Source organism: Bos javanicus, chromosome 1 (assembly GCF_032452875.1).
Source record: "Bos javanicus breed banteng chromosome 1, ARS-OSU_banteng_1.0, whole genome shotgun sequence".
NCBI lineage: Eukaryota > Metazoa > Chordata > Mammalia > Artiodactyla > Bovidae > Bos > Bos javanicus.
The window spans coordinates 113,428,616-113,447,255 of record NC_083868.1 but is presented as its reverse complement, the minus strand read 5'-3'; the positions used below and the strand labels follow the sequence as shown (position 1 = coordinate 113,447,255).

Sequence of the window (18,640 nt, the reverse complement as noted above, 5' to 3'; positions counted from 1 at the left end):
GCTTAGTTATACATGGCAACCTCAGGATTCTTTTAGAGACTTAGAGAACCTGGCTTTTACTACCTACTGTAGTCAATGGCGTTAGAGGCCAAGGAACATTGCCTAGGTTTTCTTAAGACAGTTTTTCACAAGGTGAAATCACCTGTAGCTGTGATGAGTGCAGAAGTGGAATTACTGCCTAAAGCCTACTTGTTCCTTCATGAGATAGTCATCTAACAAGCTCAGACTTGCAAAAGATCATGAAGGAAATTAGAATCCATTTTATTAATTTTTTTAATCATAAAAAAATGAAGCATGGTTAATTTACAATGTCATGTTTCAGGTGTAGAGCAAAGTGATTCAGTTGTACATGTACATATATCTATTCCTTTTTAGATTCTTTTCCCATATAGGTTATTATAAAGTACTGAGTATAGTTCCCTGTGCTATATATCAGGTCCTTGCTGTTTATCTGTTTTCTGTGTTGAAGTGTGCACCTGTTAATCACAAATTCCTTATTTATCTCTCCTTTTCCTTTCCCATTTGGTAGCCATAAATTTGCTTTCTATGTCTGTGAATCTGTTTCTATTTTGTAAATAAGTTCATTTATGTAATTTTTGTAGATTCTACATATAAGTCATATCATATGATATTTGTCTTTCTCAGAGTAACTTGGCATCAGTTTTAGGTGGAGTAACTTTTGGATCTATCCTTTGGGGAGTTTACCTTAAATTTCAAAAACTGTATCTTGGGGCCAGTTAGACAGTATATCCATTGGAGAAGTATCTCCTACTGTTCTTTATTAGTTTTAGGCAATCATTAATTTTTGTCTCTTTTGAACATGGAAAATATGTTGATTACAAAAAATCATAGGTGGAGAATTTTAATACCAATTACAGCAGTAAAAATATAATTTATAATTATTAATTTAGAACTATTATGAGATTAGTTAGTTCCCTGCATTCACTGCCTTGACAAGTCACATAATATATGTTCATATTTTTTAACATATGTCAGAACTGTAGTTGTGGGCTACAGTTTTGTTTTATTTGAATTAATTTTTATCCACTTTTATTTGAATATATGTCGTATATGTCAAATAGATATTAACATATCTTCACATGTTCTCCTAAGAGTATAGAATCTGCCATGGCAAGATTTGAACAGTTTTGTGAATTAGTTGGATTGTGCAAAACCAAGAACCTCAAACTGAGTATAGTACTTAATGTTTCATTCAACTACATTTGTAACTGTACTTATTGATGATATAGTTTAAATAGGAAAAATAAAGCAATGAGCAAGTTCTAGTGAGGTCAGAAGACAGTTGTAAGGGCTTGTTGCTTGGCAGTCAGTGTGTTCCTGTTTGTGCTGGGCTGGAGCCGCCACAAGATACATATGTAAAAAGTTTTAAAAAAGAGCCTGTATGATTTAGTTTATTTCGTTTTAGATGACAGAATAGGAATCCCATTTTGGAAGCTGGTGTATTATCTTTTCCACACATGAAAACAAGGAGAACACTTGGAGAATTGTGATAAAGTTGATATTTTAATTCTCTTAGCAAAAGTGTGCAAACTGCAGAAAACATGTAAATGTAAAAACTGTAGATATTATTGTAAACATATGTTTTACACAGATATTTGTGTGCTTGTGCAAAAGAAAAGCCTGGGCTTACCAGTGATTTTTATTTCGGTTTAGCAATAGGTCATTGGTTTTGAATAGAAAATTTCCAGAGATACATACTATTAAAATCGTTGCACACAGTCTTTCTCCTTGTTTCCCTCTCTCCCTTCCTCCCCTTCTTTCCTTGTTTCTTTCCACTTGACATTTTGCTCTATGTTTTCATTCTCCCCAGTTTTCTCCTGCCTGTCTTCTGCCAGTCTCTGTGGGGCCCTCTTATATATCCCCTCTCCCCTTTTTTTTCCGGTTTCGTTTTCCACATTCTTCAGTCTCTGAAATCCTCTTGCCCACTCTTGATCTTCTGCCTCCAGGCACCTGCTCTCAGGTACTGTGTAATTTAGAGTTGCATATGGAAGATCTCAGGTGGACAAAAAGCTTCCTCTTGGCTCCGGAGAAGAACCTGTCCAGCCGGGCCCCAAGCCGTGGTCTGGCAGTCAGCCAAGTGGAGCTGGCTTGTCATAACTCCAGACCTGGCCTTCTGGATCCTTGAATGTGTCAGTTTTCTTAATTATAACCCAAGAATGTACTTTCTAGAACCTTTTGTTTTCTTTATCGGTCAGTTCTGTATGGGCTACTCGTTTCTAGTTGATGACTTCTTGGTTAAAGGAATGTTGATCATTTTTTATTAGTGTTGGTGAAAGATTCTATCTATGAGTGTTTTGCCTTTTTCAAAACTACCTTCTCTCTTCTCCCTCAGAAGGACAACTACTTTAGCTGGGGATTTCTTTTTTTTTTTTTTTTCTTTTTGATAGGTAGAGGTATTCTTAATCCCTCAGTGACCTAGCTGTATCTGGGTAGGTCTCTAAGCCCACATGCTTTACTTTCTTCCCCTTAAGATTTCCGGGTTTGAACTCAGTAGTAGCTGTGGATGGAGATGCTGGTGGCGTGGAAATTCTTGCTGGTGACATCACCTGCCAAGACTGTGGGCACAGCGCCAGGATATTGATCTGCTGGGCTTTGAGTCAGGCAGGAAATCCTGTGAAATTCCTGCTCAACGTTAACCAAATGGGAGCAGCTCTGAACGGTTTCATTCTTTTGGCCAGTCTCCTCCCTTATTAAAATGTATGAAGAAGTCTTTTTAACCGTGAATTCTTGCTGACAGGCTGACCCAGTGTCAGCATGGTAGATACGGCTGAGAACATTCCGTGATATGTGCAATGACAACAAACATATGGAGACTTGGTGCAGACCTGGCATTAGAAGGGATCATCATTAGTGACAATCACCCAACCTTAGAAGTAAGGTGCCTTCATGGAAAACTGGGGGTCCCCTATCCCTGATAAAATCATGATTAAGAGCAGGAGCCCTTGAGTTGGTACACCTGGATGAGGATCCTGGCCTTCTTATCTGTTAGCTATGTGATCTGGAATCCTAAGTCTTCGTTGTTATTACTGTCTGGGAAATGGGCATAAGAATAGTATTGGCTTTTTAGAGTTTTTCTGAGGATTCAGTGATCACAGGGATATAAAATACTTGGCGTATTTCCTGGCAGTCAGTAAATGATTGTTGATTTTACTATTGACTTAGGACTCTTTCTACTCTATTGTACTACTCTCTATAATCTTTTCTAACAACCAGATTGAAGGCAGTAACATATAGTTGTCTTTATTTCCCTGACCCCACCATGTAAAGAACTGTATACCAGTAGTCTTCATACTGCGGTACACATCACACACCTGCATTCAGCAAGACCAGGCGAGGTGGGCAGGAATAGTTTTAAGGGGACCATTTTCCAGATCCTCAATTCCTAGGCATTCTTTTCTGTAAAACTGAGAGTGTATCTGCAGTTAAAGTGTTACACCAGATTTTGTTGTCCAAATTCCAGTTTTCTCAGTTACCCCTTTTGCCATTTTTCTAAAGAAAGCCCATCTCAAATCTTACTTTGGTGTTTGATGCCCTGTGTCAGCATGTTAAATCACAGCACAAAATAAAATGGGGTCAATTTGAAATATTGGTTTCAGCAAAACCTCCTTTAATGAAGCCACCATACACCCCTATCCCTGTCTCACTCAGAGTTGCATTCTTAGTAAAATTTTACTTTTAGTGCTTAATGCATTGAAATTGGAAATAATTGCATCATTTTGATTATGGATTATTAATGGTGTTTGTAGTGATTATACAATCTAGAAGAGTCTTTATACTTAAAGCTCATTGATCACAAGAAATTTTAGAAAATTAAATGTAAAAACCTATGCCCTAAATATGCTAAAGTGACTAATTAAATGCTCTGACACAGAATTACATCAGGAAATTTGGAGGGAAAATTGACATAGAAATGGGTTTTCAAGGAGAAAGAAGAATAATGTAAAATCTCCATATGTTTTAAATGGATGATGGTGGATATTGTCATCATGGTTTTTATATTCCACTGCTGCTGCTGCTGCTGTCGCTTCAGTCATGTCCGACTCTGTGCGACCCCATAGACGACAGCCTATGGGGTCTCAGGCTCCACCGTCCCTGGGATTCTCCAGGCAAGAATACTGGAGTGGGTTGCCATTTCCCTCTCCAATGCATCAAAGTGAAAAGTGAAAGTGAAGTCGCTTAGTCGTGTCTGACTCTTGGCGACCCATTTAAAAGAATATGATAGCACATGGTTAAAATATCTAGATTTACAATCAAGAGGAAGATATGTCTTTAAGATTCTTTAAATTTTGGATGAAAATTTGAAATGTCAACATAAAATGGGTCTAAGGAAACATGGTTTTTTAGTTTTTTTAGGAAGTAGATAGCAAAACGTTTGAAGACCTCTGTTGCATTTTATTGCTATTGCTTTTTCACACAAGGGGAGGACATTCTCCTTTTTTGCTGCTCTTCTGTTAAGTGCAAGATCTAATTGGTTGGTATTGTGTACATGCCTTACTTTTTGTTAATTAAACTGTAACTGAAAAACATGAATGTCTTTCACGTGCTGGACTTAGGGCCAGGTATATTAGAACAGACTCCAGGTCCTGCCTTCATGGGGTTCATAATTCAACCTCTGTTCTGAGTCAGAGAATGAATTTTGGTAGGAACTGCAGCAATCAAGTAGAAATGTATAACAGTTGAGATAAGGACTTTGGAATTCAACGAGGGACACAACTGCATTATTCCAGGTATGGTACTGGCATTCTTGGCTCTTGCAGGTACTCTTGCTTCATCAAAGAATATCAGATTAACATCCTTATTTGTCAAAATTAAATACGCCCCAAAACCTGTTGAAATTGGGCCAAGAGGACTGTGTTTTCTTGTTTGATTGGGTTTTTATAAAGAGCATTGGTGTTCCGTTGAGTCTCTGTTTTCACAGAGGGTTCACATAGTGTTAAAATTACACTTTCAATGTAATAAGGACACTATATCACTGACCAGCATTTCTAAGCAGTAAACTTAAGGCAGTGGCTTCCTTTCTTTTATTATCAGGGACTTCTTATGAATTGGGAGATTAATTCCATAAGTACTTTAGGAATAGCCAGAACTAAGACCAGAACAAATTAACTCAAACCCATTGGGTAGTGTTCTAGACACTTTTAATTCCTTTAATGTTGTACTATGCTAATTTATTAATGTGATTAAATGTCATCTGAGGGATATGAGACTCAAAATTATTATGTACTGAATTCAGCATTTTGCAGTTAATTCATATTTGAAGGGCATAAAATTATGCCTTACATAATAAATAAGTTGTTTATGAAAGTAAATGAGCTCAACTTTATTTTGCTTTTTGCTCTAGGTGAAAAGAAATGGATTATCTCAAACAGTTAGCCAGGAGGAAAGAAAGCGACAAGAGGTATTTTTTTTTTTGAAATTTAATTAATTTATTTGGCTGTGCTGGATTTTAGTTGCAGCTTGTGGGATCAAGTCCCCTAACCAGGAACTGAACCCGGGTCCCCTGAATTGGGAGCACAGAGTCTTACTGGACCACCAGGGAAGTTCCAAAAGGTATATTTTCTACCAAGCAGATTCTTTAGGATTCTCAGGGGTACCTGTTTTGTTGAGCATTTTCCTCTGACAGCGTATTCATTTTCTTTTCTTTTTTTTACAAAAAGGTTATGTGATTATTGTCAAATAAAATTACATGTAAGCTCCCAGAAAAGAAAATTTAAAATATCCCAATGTCATTTTAATTTAACAAAGCACCTAGTCCCTGGTGGTTCAGACTGTAAAGAATCTGCCTGCAATGCAGGAGACCCAGGTTCAATTGCTGGGTCAGGAAGATCCCCTGGAGAAGGGAATGGCTCCCCACTCCAGTATTCTTTCCTAGAGAGTCCCATGAACAGAGGACCCTGCAGTCTATGGGACTGCAAAAAGTTGGACATGACTGAGCAATTAAGTAAACAAAAAGTAAAAACAAAATGTCATTTTAACTTAACAAAGCACCTAGTCCAGGTATAATATTTACATTGGAAGAAATATGTTGAAAAACGGAAAAGACATTGATTAGATTCTGGAACTGAAAAAGGACGATAGTGGAAAAACTCTGAACCCTCTTTGCAAGATTTCTAGAAATTTAAAATTATACCAAAACATGTTTGCTTAATAAAAAATAGAACAGATAGCAATAGTTTCATAACTTGAAATTTAGTAAATGCAGCTTAAGAAAATTGCTCATTGTAATAATATTTTGAAGTTCTCAAAGCACTTTCTTTCTGTCTTATGCATATGAGTTTGGAGATAAATAAGCTTAGCCATATATATGCATATAAATAAATTCCATAGAGGATATGAAGTACCCCTTTCTTATTTCATTGGCTTGCAATAACACAAAAATATAAGGGTGAATTATAGGACTATTAAAAAAAAATCAGAATAGTGTATAACATTGCTGTATACATCACAGAGAATTTTAAAAATTATTACATTTATAATTTTTCTAATTTTTTTAAAGAAAATATGACTCTCAATAAAATAGAAGTCTTACATTCTCCTCCTTTCATTCCTTTCCTCTCCTCCCTAGAGACGACTATAATTATGGATCTATGTGTATCCATCTGTTCATGTATTACATCTATTTATGTACATATGTTTGTGTGTGCCTGTTAAGATGTAGGTAGATGATATGATTCTGAACGTATGTTTTGGTTGACTGCTTTTTACATTTAACATTGTTTTTGAGATTTATCCATGTAAAGACATATTAACCTAGGTCATTTATTCAAACTACTATATAGTATTCCATTCTATAAATACTTCTAAAGAAAATATGTTCTCTTAATGATGGACGGTAGGCGGTATTTTTTTTTTTTTTTTTTTTACTGTTAACATTGTGACATAAACAGCTCAAGAGCTTCTCCAGGGTCCTGATCCCATTAGAATATTTCTTTTCTTTTAGATCTATTCCATTTCCCCTACATTTTGAGAATATTTATTCAGATTTGTGATATAAAAATGTAATGATAGCAGCAAATCTAATTATGATTTATTTCTGTTCTTATACTGATATTTAACAGATCTAATGTGATTTGCCTTTAAGTAGTTGATGTTTCTATTGCAGGATGTTTTAAATTATTACATTAAATGTAGTATATTAAACTACCACATACTCATGTTTTCCTGTGATCGATTCTGTATAGTTTATCATATCATTTTGTTTGAATCTTCACATTTTGGATTTGATTACAAAAGCCCCTACTTTGAAATGTTTTTAATCATTCCAAGGCACCATATCCATCAACAACCTGAAATCCATTATTTTTGGTCAGGAAGAGTGAACTTTCTTTAGTCTGTATTACATTTCCTGGGGATAATTTTATTAATTGAGTAGAATCACACAAGATACAAGTTAAATGAAACTCTTATTAACGTCCTTGTCTTTACATCTAATGACATAATCATTGGATGGTTATATCACTTAAAGTCCCTGGAACACAACCAATGTTAGATCAGCAGGTTGAAGTAAGACTTACCTAAATGATTATGGATGCTAAGAATAGAGGTGGACAATGAGATTAGCACCACTAACCTGATTTACAGAGTTACAGAGTATTTACAGATTTACAGAGTATGGCCCACCCACCAGCAGCGGGGCATCCACCTGCCTGCTCCCACCTGACCTCAGCTGGAGCATTAGTTCTTATAAGGAGACTCTTCTGGGTCCCTCTGGGCCAAGCCCTAAGGGGAGGAGCCCTGGAGGCCAAGGTGATGATGGCTCTGTTATTAGGGAAGATCTCCAGGAAGGATGGGAATTGCAAGGATGTTCACCCCTCCCTGAGGAGGAATTCTCTCTGCCTGGCCATTCTAGGAGAATCTGATTTTGTTAAGGCCCGAGATGAATTCCTTACACAGGGCGTTGGTATCTCTCCACATATGTGGGTTAGCTTTTCATCGTTAATGAAGGCCTATCAGGTGAACCACCACTGTATGCCTGACACCAAGAGTTTCTGCTGAGGGTCCTTCACTCCTTCTTGAGACACTGAAGAGGGCAGAAAGAGTGGCTTATTGGACAGAATTACTTTCGATTGTATGAGTTTATATAAAAGAATTCCTGTGGCTGATAAGAACCTTTTGAGGGTAGGTCCAGTCATGCTCTTTAATACACCCAGAATATTTGCTCATATTAACTACAAATTAGTTGAATTAAAACACAGGGAGAGAAAGGACCCACAGGGGAGGGAAGAAATGGATTGTGAGAAATTGTCTCTGAATCCCAAGGGAGGTCCATAAATCTTCACTGTCCCAGAACAGCTTGCTTTGAAATCAGGGCTGGAGGAGATGACCCCAAAGGTTAATGAATGTCACCCTGAGGTTTTACGACCTGCCCTAGCTTCCTCCCGGAGATTCTGCCCTCTGGCAAAACATGACCTCAGGATGCCAAGTGCTTTCATATTTTCCTATTTACACTCTAGGCAGTGACTGTGCTTCTCAAAATTTGGGTATATATATGTGCCTTGTATAAAGACAGTAGTTTGGTAATGTACTTTTTTTTTTTTTAATACTTACAGTTTTGCATTTTTAAAAATACTGTTATTCCTACAGCAGAATTATGAGAGCTCGATTTAAATTCTTTAATTGAAAGAATTAACAATTCATTTCTTCTTCCTCCTCTTCAGGCTATTTTTGAAGTCATATCCTCTGAACATTCATATTTACTCAGTTTGGAGATCTTGATACGAATGTTTAAAAATTCTAAAGCACTGAGTGATACGATGACCAAAACCGAGAGTCACCATCTTTTCTCCAATATTACAGATGTCTGTGAGGCAAGCAAAAAGTAAGTTCACTTTCATTTGCCTTTAGATATTCCTTACTAACATTTTTAACAAACATCTGGGTTCTCTAAAAAGGAGAGGTGTGAAGCCTCTCATTTGTTCAATCGGCTTTTATCTTTGTCCCTTGAAGTAAATTTTAAGGTCTGTTTCAAGTTGCTGATGTGTAAATAGATGCTGAATGTATAGTAAATCGACACAGCAGACGTTTGTATCTGAGGTCTCCATATTCCTTGTTTTTCTCCCTACTTTATCCCTTTTATTTTCCCTTTTTAATTATGCCAGTAATATAACAACATTTAGTTGGAAAAGAAAAAAGTAACTCACGATCATAACATTTAAATACAAAAATTATTTGTTTACATTTTCACACTCTTGCTTTGTTAAGATATGTATATATTATTTTTAAAGTGCAGTCATAGTGTCCATAATGATTTCTGTAGGTTTTCCTTGTTTCACTTTCCATAAGCACTGTTAGAAGAGCTTTCATTATTGTTACATTTTTAATGAGGGCAGGAAGCTCAGTTTGTACCTCAGTTGTGAACTCTTCTGCCCTGAGGAGCTACATGGTTCTACTGTAGCCTTGTGCAGCAGTGCACTAAATTGAGCCGTGCAAAGTTGCTGTTTTGGGTGGTCAAAATGGCTTGAATATTGGCAGTTTTTTATTTGAGTCAAAGGTAGGTTTATCGTTCAACTTGTGAAGCTTAAGCTTTAAGTCTGCTTACTTTGCAAGGGCATCTTTTAAATATTTGCTATAGTGCCTGATTTCTTCTTAGAGGGCCTCCGAATTGTATAGGCTTCAGGGCCCATAAAGGCTGGACCTGCCACAAGGGCGTGAATATCCTTGGTGAATCTGGACGTTGTTCATTTGTCACTTTAGGACAGAGCCAGGTAGGCAGTGATGGTAATGCGAAGGTGTTCCTGGCTCCATCTCTGTGTGCAGGTATAATAGATTTTCCTTTGGAATTACAAGATTGAACATTTTGTGATGAACAGGTTAGTGTGTGAGTTTGGGCTACTGCAGAGATGGGATTCATGGTCAGATCAGTGAGTGCTCCTAGTATTTTATGCTAGTTACACAACTTCTGAAGCCAGATTCTGCCACAAGAAAAGATCTTGGCAATCTTGTGTCTGACACGGATACTTAAAAATTCATGTTCAGAGGACCCGTTGAACCTTAGAGAAGAAAGGCCTGTGGTGTGCAGGTGGTGACATGTGCTGCAGCTTGAAAAGTCCTCTTTAGAACCTGAGTCGTTGCTTGTGTTCAGCCCATTGCTTTTTTGGGGGGCACCATTCTTGTTAAGAGAATGCCCATTTTGTTAAGAGAAATGAAAAATCGTTCTCCTTTTAGTGAAGAGAACAAAAGGAGAGCCTTAGATGGTGTGTCCTGGTTCGACAGGTGTTCAGATTTCAAAGAGTCTCTTTCATTTTAACTTGTACTTTGGTTTAACTATGACAATAAATCTCTATATTAGTTATATTGCTACACAGAATTATTACTGTTTTGATAACTATAACATGTAAGTTATGATTTTAATTAGAATTTATTTTCTGAAAATCATGGTGCACATTTTTACTCCTCTTTGGAACTGTCCTTTGAATTGTGTGGCCATGAGTCCACTTCTCACAGCCTATCAATGGCTCTCGAGAAAGCTGCTAGTCAATTCTGATTGTTGAGTAACAGCAAGTTCTTGAACAGAGGATGTTCTGGGTCCTTGATCACACTGCTCATGTATCAGAGCGTGATTTAGAAAGAGCCTGGTCCCCAGCAGGTAGTAGGTTAGGCTTGAGAAGGTTTCTGAACCTCTCCAACTTAGCTATAAAATGGAGATTAAAAAAAAAAAGCATAATTGGTTAACCCTGAAATAAGTCATTTCATTTCAATTATAGATGAACATTTTATTATTTTAACTTCCCTGACAAAATTTAAATCTTACGATTTTATCTAAATGTTTTCATTTTGATAGTAACTTATAATTAAGAGGCTATTCTGGACATTTTTTGTCTATTTTTAATTTTTAAAACAAAAACATCTCAACCTCCATTAAATGATAAAAAAGAAACATCTTTATCCTTTACATGTTTTTTTTTTCTGTTTTTATTTGAAATGCAGTGTTTTAGTTTGGAGAGATGCCTACCTGTGTAATTTAATCTCTTGTTATATTTCAACTAAGAATGATTAGCTTCTACATGGTAATCCTATGTCTGTATCATAATAACTTACATTACAAAAGTTTGTTTAAGTTTGAAACACTCATTTTAGATACAGTGTTTTTTTTAAATTTTATTTTAGTTTTTTTATCTGGCTGTGCTGAGTCCCTGATCGCTCAGATGGTAAAGCATATGCCTGCAATGTGGGAGACCTGATTTTGATCCCTGGTTCGAGAAGATCCCCTGGAGGAGGAAATGGCAACCCACTCCAGTACTCTTGCCGGAAAATTCCATGGACGGAGGAGCCTGGTAGGCTACAGTCCATGGGATTGCAAGGAGTCAAACACGACTGAGCAACTTCACCTGTGCTGAGTCTTAGTTGTGGTGTTCGGGATCTTTAGTTGCAGCATGTGAACACTTGTTCCCTGACCAGGGATTGAACGTGGGCCCCCTGCATTGGGAATGCAGAATTGTAGCCACTGGACCCACCAGGGAAGGCTTAAATATGGCCTTTTTAAAATTCAAAGTGCTCAGAAGATTTACAAAGCCTATGTCATTATGTAATGCCTGCTTGTTGAATTTTCAGCGTTTGGGCTCCAAGAGTGACTCTCAGTGTGCTACCCATGAAAGAGTTTCCAGTCTTAAGAAATCATAAAATTTTCATTTTTTTTCTTGACTAAACTAATGAACAATGTCTAAACTGATTACTGATTGTGTGGCATTATTAAGTGTGGCATAATCAAGACTGTCTTCATTGCTTTACTTTTACCTGATGAAAAATTGTCGCTGTAGGTGATGGGATATTTAGTGGAGACTGAGCTCACTGCATACTCAGCATTTGACTCAATAGTGTGATGTCTGGTCCTCCTTATAAATTCCTTGAGTTCTTCACTGTTTGCCAGTAAGTGTCACCAAGAAGCCTTTCTGTGTAAGATGACATTTATATGAAAACAGACAAGACCATTCTGATTCTGGGTGTATGCATTTGTCAGTGGATATTCCTACTGAATTTTCTATATAAAGAATTGTTCATTTCAGTCAATACATGTGGAGCCTCTTATTCTGCCAGATGCCTGGGTTCTAGAGCATTTCGCATCTGCCCTGTGGCCCTTGGTTCTCACTGGTCAGCGGTTGCCAGTGGAGCTTCCCCAGTGTGTGTGCAGAGGCATCCTAGACTAGGGTGCTTCCCCCAGTTGGGCAGATTTAGGTCAAGCTAAAGTTTGTGGGCCTAGAGCCCCTGGTGAGAATCAGAGGTGAAGATGAGACAAGGTGGTGAAGGCTTTTGTGTTCCTGCTGAGGATCTTTTTCTGTTTCCTGAAGGCTGGGTGGGCACAATGAGCAGTTAAGTTGGGAAGTGAACTGGTGGCCTGGGAGATGATAGTAGTACAGTGTTTACATTAGAGAGGAGGTGAAGATGGTGAAAAATTTGGGGCCATTGCTAAACACAGCCAGAGATGATGGGAATCTGATAGCAGTCCTAAGAGAAAGGACTTGAGGGATATTTAGAACTTACAATTCTGAGGACTTGTGGAGAAAGAGGAAGAGGTTTGTTTGCCTCCCGGTTTCTGCCTCGTTGACCTTGAATGATGGTTTTATTAGCCAGGGTGTAAGAAAAGCAGGTTGAGGCTTATTGAGGGAGATAAGGAAATTCAATTTGGGGCAAGCGCAAAATAACTGTGGAGCATGAGGGGAAGGTGTCTAGTTGAAAGGAGAAAGAGTTTAGAAATCCAGGAAAATCTTGACACAAGATGTAGATTTGAGTCGTGTACGTTCTTGGCACTGTGGGTTTAAAGGAGATACTAGAGCTTGTAGCATTGGTTTTGAACTGGTGGTGCTCGTTGTGTTTGCCTCCTTGGGGCATTCAGAATGTATTTTTGCTTGCTCCAGTGACCTTGGGACTGTACTAGCATCGGTAGATGGGGGCTGAAAGTGCCAGATATGTTAGTAGGACTGCCCCCAGACAAGCGTGAATTGTCCCACCCAAATGCTAGTTGTGTCCTCCTTGAGAAGCATGGATAAAGAAAAGGAAAGCCATGGTCAGAATTTCTGCATAGAAACGTTTAAGGAACCTGGAGGGTGGGGCAAAATTGAAGCAGATAGGGTAAGAAGCACTGCATGGACCTTTCTCAAACCCCTTGACTGTGGAGAATTGCCCTTCTCTTTAATGCCTACGTGTCACCCCCCTGTGTCAGTGCCAAAGGCCAGGCAGCTGTTAGCTTTGTAACCTTCTTTAAAAGCATACACGGGAGGCAGTTGGAATCCCACTGGTCTTGTATTTGACCCCTCCTACAAAGGGTGTGGCTTTTTTCTTTTTCTTGGGATGATTAAGAGCTAAATCCTGTCCCAGTATGTCCCTGGTCAGTGTTAAGGCAGAGTCTTTGACCTCCCAGCTGTGGATCTACTTCCTGCCCGCTGTGACTGTGCCCATTTCCCTCTGACTTAGATGCAGGAAATCTCCCTGGGTTCATGGCTTTCTGTCTTTTGAAGTCCAAAGATGTCCTAAAACCCTAAACATCCCATGAAAAAAATGTAGTACTAGATATCTTTTGTTTAGGAATGAATACTTAATTCATTATTAAACATCACATATAGTACATACTTCGTCTGTTTGTATACATCCTTATCCTCTGGAGAAGGAAATGGCAACCCTCTCCAGTATTCTTGCCTGGAGAATTCCATGGACAGGAATTCTGGCAGGCTGCAGTCCATGGGATTGCAGAGTAGGACACGACTGATCAACTAACACTTTCAACTGTTTTGATTTTTTTGGGGGGGTGGGGTTCTGCTTTCACATATCTGTTTATTTACAGTAATTTATAGCTAGATGTCACATTAATAGAAAAAGACCAAGTATGATTAATTTACATGAATTTGGGACAGAATTTGATCTTAATTCCACTTGTTTTTAAGTTTAAGCTCTACTGATGGTAAAGGACTGATACTGTCAGAAAAGGAAATTGCCTTTTGTGTAAGGCTAAATTATTAACCCCACTGCTATGGGGTTAAGGTCTAAGTAAGGTCTTCTGTATTAAAAAGTTTTCTGCAAAATGAAGACTAGATGAAACTCTCTTTGATTTTTTATAACACAATATGTTTTCAATCTTAATTCTGAGTTTTCATTCTAAATGTCTAGATTATGCTATTTCTTTTACATTTTTCAATAATAGTATATACTATTATTTGTAACCTATAAAATTATGCTGCTAAAGAACTTTGGGACATGCTGTTTTTCTTGTTCTCATTACAAAGTTAAAACATTGGTATTTCTTTGGGAAGTAATTGAAAGCTAAAACTATGCTGTCTTCAATTTCTGCCGAGTAGAATAAAAATATCCATCAATGTGCTTTTGTGTCCTGAGGAACTGAATTTGTTCCCAACATATAATGAGCAGCTAATGCCAGATTCTCCAGTTTCTGCTTTGTGTGGAGAAGTAAATTACGGTAATAGTAAACAGACAAAATGGGACTCGCCCAGAACTTGCTTCTCCAGAAGATCCTTTTATCTAATTTTAATCAGATTATATTAAAATTAAAATATCATGGAACCCTGGATACTGTTAAATGCACGTTTCAATATTATTTTATAAAATGACTATATTACACAGAAAATGACATTTTACTCGAGTAACAGCACAATGTATCTATATTGTGCAGTGTTTTCTCTATTTGGTAATTAGAATTGTCAGCTTGAAGACATCGATAGTAAACTATCAAAAGTTTTGTAGTATTAATACTAGCATTTCGTCTTTCCTGACTAGTTCATAAAGCTAAATTTTAAAAGAAAAATATATTAAATTTAACTTGGCCAGAGAGTATGGAATTCCTTACGTTGTAGAACCTGTTTAAGTTTTGCCCTGAAGTAATGGCTATTGCCATTGTTTTTCATTAGCAAATGTTCTTTGCTTCCACAATATCCAGTATAAGTTTACCAACTTTATTTGGTACCAACTTTACAAAGCTTTTTGGTAACTAAAGCAATTGCCTGATTTCACAGATGTAACAGAAAAACTGTTCTTTCTAAAACCAAACATCTTTAGCTGACATTTGAGACAGTGACATTCAGAAGTTACTTTTATGATGACTTTTTCTCTATTCTGAGATGAATCAACAAAGAAATTAATTTGAAATTCACCTCAAGAACTCTACAATAATGTGGGTATTTTAGTCCCCATTATTCAGCTTTTACCAATAACCAGTGTCTGAAGTAATAAATAGTCATTATTTAAGTATCATTTCAAGTAGAGGCATAAAGACAACAAATATTTATTTTTAAAATTTAATTGTTTTTTGCATGTTGAACGGCATGTAAGATCTTAGTTCTTCAAACAGGAATTGAGCCCCCCTGCAGTGGACGCATGGAGTTTTAACCACTTGACTGGCAGGGAGCCCCCAAATATTTTATTAGTAGATCCAGTCCTTTTAGTTAAGACTGAAGAAAAGCAGGGAGGGTATCTAAAGTCTCTGTAAAAGTTAATGGAAGGCAGATGACTGAGTAGCCATGTGCTCTAACGTTTATTCCCTTCTGATATCCCATTAAAAATGATGGGATAGTCAATGCACAAAGGCACAAAAGCTTTTAGAAAATTAAACAAAACCAAGAAAGAGATATCAGCAATGAATGATATTTTGAAACCTAAAAAAAGCATAAAGACTCGCAGTGATTACTTCAGGTAATCTGAGAAAGTTTAAATTGGGACTGAAGAAAGCCAAGAAGGAACCAGATTTAAACCCAGCACCTCTGGAAGGTGCAGGAATTGATGAAGTTGGAGTAAAGGTGTGACTATAAACAGGAGTTTTCGTCACAGCCTATTTGAGCTGTAGTCAGAGCCCAGATTCCCTTTTTGTCTCCACACCACTGGAGGATACCTCACTTCAACCCAGCAGTGGGGCGAAATAGATGAACACTGGATCAAGAGATTCAGGAGACCCAGCTCCAGGTGAGGAAGTGGCCAGCGTACAGGAAACAAGGATATACTGATTGTTGACACCTGAAGGCTTCTGCCCTAACTCTCCTTTTGGAACCCTGGCAACCAGGCATACGTGCTACCTTCACCCTATTCTTGTCAAATGGTGACTGGCATTAATTCAAGTTAAGTAACATTTTATAATTTTCAACTAGAATGTTTATATTCAAACTTGTTATTATTATTAAGCTTTGTAGGTGTACAGCACAAATAAAGCCTCAAACTTTAAAGTATATATCCATTTTGGGACTTCACTGGCAGTCCAGCAATTAAGACTCCTGGCTTCCACTGCAGAGGGTATGGATTCGATCCCTGGGGAACTAAGATCCTATATGTCTTGTGGTATAGCCAAGATGTAAAAAAAAAATACAAATTTATATATATATATATATATATATAGCCATTTCAGTAATATGTTAGGCAAGTACTTATTAACTCTAAATCTTAAGTGTTTCCTGATGTCTAGTGGGGATAATAGTATATCTAACCTCCTTGGGTTGGTATAGAATTAAATGAGATAATACATGTAGAGGGGTTAGTTCAATACTTGGTAAGCTCTCAAATAGCAATGGTTTTGTTGATATTGTTATTGTCATTTTGATCATCTAATCTGGTAATCTGAACTCTCTCTAGATTTTGTATTTATTGACTTTGGTATATATCGTACGTCCTGTCTGTATTAGCCTCTGATGGCATTGGTCTAGGACTAGGTTGAAGAACAGGTCTTGTTTTGTAAAGACTCTTGGGCAATGGTGTGCATGTTTATAATTCAAGACGGTTGTGGCGAGCTTTGCAACATGTAGTGATCATCTTTATTTTGACGTTGAATGATTTCAAAATAAATGGATTCTTCCCTAATCATAAAGTGTATTAATCATGACTTAGGATTAAAAGCTGAGCTATTTGCTTCTTTTCAGACTGGTGTTTGCTTGTGTGTAGTACATTCTTTGGACCAGGGCTTCAAAACAGGCCCTGACATGCTCCAGCTGCCAACCAGGCTGTTCTCCTGGTTATTTTTTGCAGACATTTGGGCCATTATGTACTTTTTTGCCTTTTTGCATTGCTTTTGCAAGCTCCAAGAGTCTGTGGATTCTGAGTTGTCACATGGAGATTTAAACTTGGCTAACGATCCTGGTTGGGACAGACGAAAGTGTTACCAAGCTTAGTCACTAGCAGTTATCAATCTTAAACTAGGGTAGAACTTTGTGGAAAAAGAAACAATGGCTGGATTTTAGTTGCTGTATTTCATCTGCACTGCATTTGCAACTGTGGATTTTGAACCATTAAATGGATTTTTGACTTTGCCAGTTGTAAGTTAAACAAGCACAGGACCACACAGTTTTTCTGGCTGATGGAAAAGATTTTAATGTAAACTTTGTGATTTAGCCAAGTTAAATCTAGCACTTGATTTAAGAACAAGGAAGATGGTTGATGAATTATGTTTCAAAAGCAAGCTCTTTCAAGCTTTCTGATTGCTTGTTTATTGTGGATCTTGCCTCTAATTGCTGTGCATTACTCTTCAGCCTCTGGGGATCAATTGTGTGTTTTTCCAACAATTCTTGTTTTATCTGATTTAATCCTTTAGAGCGTCCTGTGATGCACCATCATTTCCCTTTTGCAGGTGAGGAGACTGAGACCCCAATTACTTTTATGAAAATTTAAGATAATTTACTTAAATGAAATTGAAACTCATAGTGAGTTTTTTCTTTCTTTAGAATGCATTCTCCTAGACCATGTTTGCAAAATTACATGTATTCTAAGTATGTTTAAGGTTTCAGCCCAAAGAACTAAATTTCACTTTGGGCTTCTGCTAAGGATTACTTATCTGGAAAAATATTAGGATTTGCTCTTTTTGATATATATCACCCATGAAGCTAGTCGTGGAGAGTGATGAGACGCATTTTCAACTTGAATGTCTTTGACCCCTTAGAATGTGGATACCTTAAAAGCAAAGAGCATCCAGTTGTCTGACACAGCTCCGAGGCATGTCATAGACATCATTGGCTTGTCATTTCCCTGTGGATAGTGTTCTCTAAGTGAGGGGTATTTTCCAGTATCTTTATCATAAGCAGTATCTGAATGCTTCTCCATGGTTGAAATGTTGCAGTATTCTCTAGAAATAAGCCAGTTGATTACAGAAGTGCCCTACATAGTTGCTATCTCATCAGATGCCCCAACATTCAACAGTACAGTAAAATTAAAAAGATACCCAAGTTGCTTATAGTAAACTCCAAGGAAGAAAAGAAAATGCTTATTTGGGAAATGCTGTCTGAATTCAGATTATACTTTTCTGCTTCTTTGAAAAACTAATGTTTCCAAAATAAACTTTCATAAAAAATGAGTTTGCAAGTCTTTCTTAGGACTTAAATGAAAGAATTCTTTATCCCTTAGTTAGTTATGTAAATACAGAGAAACCCCATGGTAAAATGTTTTAACTTTTGAAAATGTCAACTTGTGTAAAAGCTGTGAAAATATGGTTTTATTAAAAAAATTCTGAAATCACTTTCCATATGCTAGGAATACAGGTGAACACAGTTTTAAATATTAATTCAGTGTATTATTACCATACTCTGAGTCTAACTTTTTAAGGATGTGGATTAAATCACAATCAAGCCTTGTGATTTTAGATTTTGCAAGTATATTTGTAGAAAAATACTGAGGAAAATGTGTGTCATGAATGGCATTTGTTAAA

The 18,640-nt window shown here is 37.2% G+C and overlaps 1 protein-coding gene across 3 annotated transcripts in view; it reads left to right on the top strand.

The window, feature by feature from the left end:
• The window catches only part of ARHGEF26 (Rho guanine nucleotide exchange factor 26), a 149,354-nt gene that overhangs the window by 24,009 nt on the left and 106,705 nt on the right, over window positions 1-18,640 (top strand). For all 3 annotated transcript variants that reach the window (XM_061418062.1, XM_061418053.1, XM_061418044.1), the window contains exons 5-6: window positions 5,363-5,419; window positions 8,679-8,839. In XM_061418062.1, the coding sequence (XP_061274046.1) occupies window positions 5,363-5,419; window positions 8,679-8,839 (218 nt within the window). The remainder of the gene's footprint in view (window positions 1-5,362; window positions 5,420-8,678; window positions 8,840-18,640) is intronic.